The sequence below is a fragment of the Primulina eburnea genome, chromosome 14, assembly GCF_022965805.1.
Source record: "Primulina eburnea isolate SZY01 chromosome 14, ASM2296580v1, whole genome shotgun sequence".
Lineage (NCBI taxonomy): Eukaryota > Viridiplantae > Streptophyta > Magnoliopsida > Lamiales > Gesneriaceae > Primulina > Primulina eburnea.
This window is the reverse complement of record NC_133114.1, coordinates 2,276,628-2,284,191: the sequence shown is the minus strand read 5'-3', so window position 1 is coordinate 2,284,191 and position 7,564 is coordinate 2,276,628. Positions and strand designations below refer to the sequence as shown.

General features: G+C 36.8%; 2 protein-coding genes across 2 annotated transcripts; both read left to right on the top strand.

Moving 5' to 3' along the window:
- Positions 1-274: 274 nt before the first annotated feature.
- Positions 275-805, top strand: LOC140812453 (uncharacterized). The gene has a single exon (XM_073170721.1). It carries the CDS (start codon positions 275-277, stop codon positions 803-805), a length of 531 nt encoding a protein of 176 aa, XP_073026822.1.
- A 2,705-nt stretch (positions 806-3,510) lies between these two features.
- On the top strand, positions 3,511-4,197 carry LOC140812452 (secreted RxLR effector protein 161-like). Its single transcript, XM_073170719.1, has one exon. It carries the CDS (start codon positions 3,511-3,513, stop codon positions 4,195-4,197), a length of 687 nt encoding a protein of 228 aa, XP_073026820.1.
- Positions 4,198-7,564: the final 3,367 nt, after the last annotated feature.

Below are 7,564 nucleotides of genomic sequence, written 5' to 3'. Positions count from 1 at the left end.
GGAAAATATATTTTGATAGTTTCATTATAAAGTTACAGAAAAATCTTATTGAATTAAAATTTTAGCTCACAGGCAAATTTTATGTCACTAGATTTTTTTTTTAAAAAAAACATGAATTACATTGGTAAAACATGATATTGTCTCAAAATTTTGAGCATATTATATTTTGTGCAGTTATGCAACCTGCGAGTTTTTCTGATATGAAATGTGACATTCCCGATCTAAAGGGCGATAATTATAAAATTTGGAAAGAATTCTTCTTCAATTGGGGTGGATGGATATTGATTATGCTATACGGAAAGACGAACAATCTGCTATTACTGAAAATAGCATTCCGGATGATGCTGATCTTTATGAAAAATGGGAGCGATCTAATCGACTCTGCGTAATGTTCATAAAGACCAAAATCTCTGCTGGTATGCGTGGTTCTGTTGATCAGCATAATAATGTCAAAGAATTAGTGAAGGCTATTGATGAACAGTTTCAGTCTTCAGATAAAGCACTTGCAAGCACCCTAATTATGAAATTCTCTTCATTAAGGCTCACTAGTGTGAGAGGTGTGCGAGAGCACATAATGAAAATGAGAGACATAGCGGCTCGGCTAAAGACACTAGAAGTGGAAATGTCGGAAACTTTTCTTGTATACTACATTTTATGCACTCTTCCACAGCAATATGGACCCTTCAAAATTTCCTACAACACACATAAGGATAAATGGTCAATTAATGAATCAATGACCATGTGTGTTCAAGAAGAAGGGAGGTTGTTGATGGAAACAAGTGATAATGTGTTTATGACCACATAAGAAAAGTTTAAGAAGCAAGCCAAAGTTAAGGGAAAAGGGAAATGAATAATTCCACCCCAACCTGATATCAAGAAAGAATCCAAGTGTTTCTTCTGTAAAAAGACGGGACACATTAAGAAGATTGCAATAAATTTAAGGACTGGCTTGAAAAGAAAGGTATTCCTACTTCATTTGTCTGTTATGAATCTAATATGGTTGATATAATTTATAACACATGGTGGATTGATTCTGGTTCTACAATCCATGTTACAAATACCTTGCCGGGTATGCAAAACCTAAGGAAGCCAATAGAAAATGAGCGAAGCATCTATTCAGGAAACAAGATGTCTTCGCATGTGGAGGCTATTGGGACTTGCTGCCTAGTGTTGAATAGTGGTTATATTTTAAAATTAGAAAAGACCTTTTATGTTCCTAGTTTTTCTATGAATTTAATTTCGGTATCAAAACTTGTACCTTTTGGTTATTCCTTTCAGTTTTTGGATAAATCAATAAATTTGTTTTATAAATCAAATCTTATTGGAAATGGTACAATGGTTGATGGTCTTTTCTCTATTTCTTTACAAAATAATAACACAACTATGCATGTTCAAGGAGGTATTAAAAGATGTGTTATAAATGAAGATTCCTATATATTGTGGCACAGGATATTTGGACACATCTCCATAGAAAGAATTAAAAGATTAGTAAATGATGGAGTACTCAGTACTTTAGATTTTACTGATTTTGAGACTTGTGTGGACTGCATTAAGGGAAAGCAGACCAATAAGTCTAAAAAAGGGTGCCAAGAGGAGTACAAAAATATTAGAAATCATACATTCAGGTATTTGTTGTCCAGATATGGACATGCATAGTCCGAAATACTTCATCTCCTTCATTGATGATTATTCACAATACATGTATATCTACATGCTTCATAATAAAAACGAAGCACTAGAAACCTTTAAGTTTTTTAAGGCTGAAGTGGAGAAACAATGTGGAAAACATATTATGATCGTGAGAACTGATAGAGGTGGGGAATATTATGGTAGATACACTGAGAATGGACAGGCACCTGGTCCGTTTGCGAAGTTTCTCCAGGAACATGGGATTGTTGCTCAATATACTATGCCTGGTTCTCCTGACCAGAATGGCGTAGCTGAGAGAAGAAACCGAACATTATTGGACATGGTGAGGAGCATGTTTAGTAACTCTAAACTTCCTAAATCCTTGTGGACTGAAGCTCTTAAGACAACTGTGTATATATTAAACTGAGTTCCAACTAAGGCTGTCCCAAAGACGCCATTTGAGTTATTTAAAGGTTGGAAACCGAGTTTTCAACATATACGCATTTGCGTTTGTCCTTCAGAAATAAGAGTTTACAACCCACATGAAAAGAAACTGGACCCAAGAACTATAAGTGGATATTTCATTGGGTATGCCAAAAAATCCAAAGGGTACAGATTCTATTGTCCATCTCACAACACTAGAATTGTGGAATCAAGAAATGCAAAATTTCTTGAGAATGATGTGATTAGTGGGAGTGATCATTCAAATGACATAGTTCTTGAGAAAGATCACATTAATTCACAACCCTCTTATTCAAACGATAGATTGGTCGTTATTCACACTCCTCAAGACCAAATGGGTGTTAGACAACCGATTACTGAAGTTCCACAAATCGCTGATGAAAATCCAGTAGATCAAGTTGTTAATGAAGAACAACAAGAAATTGTTGATCAACCAAACAACCTAAGGAGATCTACTAGAATTATAAGATCAGCAATATCTAGTGATTATGTAGTGTATTTACAAGAATCGGATTTTAACATCGGAGCCGAAAATGATCCTGAAACATTTTCACAAGCCATGAGTTGTAATGAGTCAAAACTATGGTTTAATGCTATGAAAGAAGAGATGAATTCTATGACAGTTAATGGAGTCTGGGATCTTGTTCAGTTGCCTGATGGTGTAAAAGCCATTGGATGTAAATGGTTCTTCAAAACAAAGAAAGACTCATTAGGCAACATGGAAAGGTATAAAGCAAGACTCGTTGCTAAAGGATTCACTCAGCAGGAAGGAATCGATTATAAGGAGACTTTTTCTCCTGTATCTAAGAAAGACTTTCTCCGTATCATTCTAGCATTAGTTGCACATTTTGACTTAGATTTACAACAAATGGATGTGAAAACAGTTTTTCTCAATGGAGAACTAGAGGAAGAGGTTTATATGAAACAACCTGAAGGATTCTTCTCTAGTAAAGGTGAGCAATTGGTTTGTAAGCTTAAGAAATCTATATATGGATTGAAACAAGATTCCCGTCAATGGTATTTAAAATTTCATGATGTTATCTCTTCATTCAGATTCGTTGAGAACCCCATGGATCAATGTATATACCAGAAGGTCACTGGCAGCAAGATTTGTTTCCTTATTCTATACGTAGATGATATATTACTTGCAACCAATGATAATGGTCTGTTATATGAGGTGAAACAATTTCTCTCTAAAAACTTTGATATGAAGGATATGGGTGAGGCATCTTATGTCATTAGCATTAAGATACATAGAGGCAGAATTCGAGGTATTATAGGTCTGTCTCAAAAAACCTATATCAACAAAGTTTTAGAGAGATATCGGATGAAAGATTGTTCACCAAGTATAGCTCCCGTTGTGAAAGGCGATAAATTCAATTTGAGTCAATCCCAAAGAATGATCTAGAGCGGGAACAAATGAAAAACATTCCTTATGCTTCTGCTGTCGGAAGCTTGATGTATGCTCAGGTTTGCACTAGACCTGACATTGCATTTGTTGTTGGGATGTTGGGAAGATATCAGAGTAATCCAGGTTTAGACCACTGGAAAGCTGCAAAGAAAGTAATGAGGAACCTTCAAGGGACCAAAGATTATATGCTTATGTTCAGACGAACTGGGAATTTGGAAGTAATTGGCTACTCTGATTCAGACTACGCTGGCTGCATTGATTCAAAAAAATCCACTTCAGGATATATTTTTATGCTAGCTGGTGGAGCTGTATCTTGGAGGAGTGCAAAACAGACCTTGACTGCTACTTCCACTATGGAAGCTGAGTTCGTATCTTGTTTTGAGGCAACCTCACATGGTGTATGGTTGAAGAGTTTCATTTCAAGGCTTAGAATTATGGATTCTATATCTAGGCCATTAAGAATATATTGTGACAATTCAGCTGCTGTTTTTATGGCTAAAAATAACAAAAGTGGTAGTCGAAGCAAACACATCGACATTAAGTATTTAGCCATACGAGAACGTGTTAAAGATAAGAAGTTACTTATCGAGCACATTAGCACTGAATTGATGATAGCGAATCCTTTGACTAAGGGCATGCCACCATTGAAATTTAAGGATCATACAGAAAGAATGAGACTTGGTTCCTTTATGTAATATTTGTTGTAAGAACAAATTAATGAAACTATGATGTGATATTTTCTCATATATGTTGTGCACACATTCAGTGATTCGAGAAATATCAATAAAGTTGGACCTCGAATAAACATAGTGTTTATTCATTAAGTTATTTGAGAGATATAATACATTGTAATACATGGAAGATAATAATCGTTTTTAGATGACATATCGCCATGATTCATGTATTTTATTGTCTCCTATGGTAAATGAGATATATGTGTCAAGTGGGAGAATGTAAGAAATATGACACATGTTAAAAGAAGTAGCGTATACAAATTGAAATTGGCGACGGCCAAGAAAATTTAGATGCGTACACGATTCTCCTTCTGAATCTCTGTAACGCCCTTAAAATTTAAAGGTCCACGCGAACCACATGCATGCAATTATTAAATTCCCCTGTATTTTTAAATAAATGTTTTAATTGTATTAATTAATTATGTTGTACATAATTGCATTTTTAAAATATATTTTTCTACATTATTGCATTAAAATGTATTTTAAAAGGTTATTCGAGTTGCGATCGAGGAATAGAGACCGAGGGCTGAAAAATAGAAAATGTTTTTATTGGTTATTCGTTTTTAATTATTTAAATTAAGGATGATGCTTTTTCTTATTTTAAAAAAAATATGGGATTTTGAGGTGATTTTATATGCCGGGATGTAAATTTTATCGGTGTTGGTTTTTCAACAAAAATACAAACGTAATAGCAACCTGGCTAATAAATTCGCAAACTTATTTAAACAAAATTATTTTAAATATTTTAATCAAGCATTATTGGGCCTAATTAATATCTTAATGGGCCTAAACTTAATTAAGGAAATAATTATCTATATAAGATGCAATTAACCTACCCCAACCCATTAGCATACACGTCCCCACCCTTGCAAAACTTCAGAATTCTTTCAACCCCCATCAAACTCACGGCACACACAATATATTTCGAAGAGAAACTTTTGTAAATTCAAGGGAAAGCATCAAAAGTTGCAAGGTTTTCAAGCCGTCGTTCCTCGTCGTCGTTCTTCGCATCGTCGCTTCGTTTTCGTGCGTTTAATACGCAAAGGCACGCCATATTCTCCTTTTTCTCATCATTCACACCATAGTATTTTATTTAATTGAATTTTTCATGGAAAACAAGTGACTTTTTATTTATTTTCGTTTTTACATGATCATGGATTTTAAAGCTTGGTAATTGTTTTAAAATCATGTTTGTATGAGGGAAAAGGGGCTGCCATGATTAGGAATTGTTAGGGGATGGTTTTACACAAGTTTAAAGGCCTAGAAACACAAACAATCGCAGCAAACAAAGGAACATACAAGCTGGAAACGTGGGTTTAATTAATTAGTAGGGCCGATGTGCTTGTTTGGTCATCATGAGTTCGGTTTGTGGCTTGGCTTGGCTTGGCTGGGGCTGGACCAGGCTGGGCTAGAGCCATGGTTCGCCGGAACGGCCGTTATGCGGCCGGAACGGGAACGGTGGCCACCGTTCCAAAGTTCCAGGCCAAATCGTTTGTTGTTTTGTGGCGGCGTTCTGCGACGTAGCGACGGTTTTATGTATGAACCGTCGCTATTAGCGACGGTTTTGTGTATGTAGCGACGGTTGTATTTAACCGTCGCCGATTTACATCGGCGACGGTTTTAAGACAACCGTCGCTAATTTAGCGACGGTTTTAATAAAACCGTCAAATCGGCGACGGTTTTAAGACAACCGTCGCTACTATAGGGACGGTTTGAATTTTAAAAAAAAATAAAGGTTCGCGGATTCAAGAATCCGCAAGTTAACTATTTCAATTGAGAAATTTTCATTACAAAGTGTGAAAAAACTAAGTTAATTATAATTTTTTTTTTATTTTAATTGATGTTAAATAATTTGTAACATCACTTTATATAAGATTTGATGGTTATTATTAGTCCATCACTCTAAATTGATTCAAATTTGTAATAACTTCGTATATTTTATTTTTTAGTATGATGTAATTTATATTTTAATTTTTTTACCAATTTTTTGAATTTATTAATTTTTTTATACACCCCGTTCCGCAATATAATATTGGAACTGGAACGGTAGTTGCCATTCCAAGCACCGCAACCGTTCCGGCGAACCATGGCTAGAGCCACGTGAGGGGTCAGGGGAAGAGTCCTAGCCACGCTAGGACTCGAGACCAGGGGCTGGGGAGGAGTCCTAGCACCCGAGAGGTGATCTATGTAGCAGCGTTTGTGTGCAGCAACTTGTGCAGGGGCTGTGGGGCTGGGCTAGGTTAGGTACTTAGGGTCCTGATAGGGTGCTTGAGGGGCTGGTTCAAGAGCTGGGTCGTGGGTTAGGTGGCTATGCAAGGAAACAAGGGTCTTTGTCAAGTGGGTCTTCTCGGCTGTGTTGTTGCAGCTTATGTTGTGTCTTCGGTTTCAGGGGCAGGGGTCGAGTCCATAGGTTCTAAGGGTTCAGTAGGGTCCATAGGAGGTCTGGGTTGAGGTTGGCTCAAGAGGGTTCGCTGCTGGCTCAACTGGAGGTGGAAAACGTGAGGGAGAAGCTCTTGGCAGCAAGTTAGGCGTGAAGTTGCTGTCATGTAGTCCAGTGGTTCGCAGCTTGAGTTCTAAGGGCTGGGTTGGTCTGGGCTTGGGCTGGACGTGGTCTAGGGGAGGTTAGGGTCATGAGGGGTCGGTGGTTAAGGGCTGGTAGAAGTCCTAGAATAGTTATGAGTCATATGGTTCATGGGAGTCTCACGCAGAAAACATGCAGAACTTGGGTCACTTTCCAGGAGGTTTTTTGGTCGGGCCAGGGCTGTTTTATGGGCTGGGCTTGCATAGTAGGGTCCCTAGATGGATTGGCTAGGTTTTGGCTCGAGCAGGCTCGGGCGTGGCTCGGGTAAATTAGGAGATAGCTCGGTGCGTTCGATAAGGTGTCAAAACGAAAATAATAAAGCTAAATTTAAATACAAGGGTCCACGGGTGTGGCTCATGACTTGGAAGGGTAGAATAAATCATAAAAAGGTTATGGTAAAAAATTTTGGATCAAAATAATGAGTTTTGGATTTATTCGGGATTTAATCGCCGCACGAAACGCTAGTTAACGAGTTAATTGAAAAGCCTAGTTTTATGCCTTATAAAATTATGAAAAATTAGGCTTAAGCTTAAATAATTATTAGAAGTCTAAGTTTTCAATTTGGAAATTTTATTTTAAGTTTTGGTTTAATTCGGGATTAAAACGCAATAACACGACTTATTTAAGGAATAAATTTAAAAGTTATCGATTTAAGCCAAATAAAAATATGGAAAAATTCATGTAGGCTTAAATAATTATTTGGGACATGTTAGAGTCAATCAAATTAAGAAAATGTCTAAAACGTGA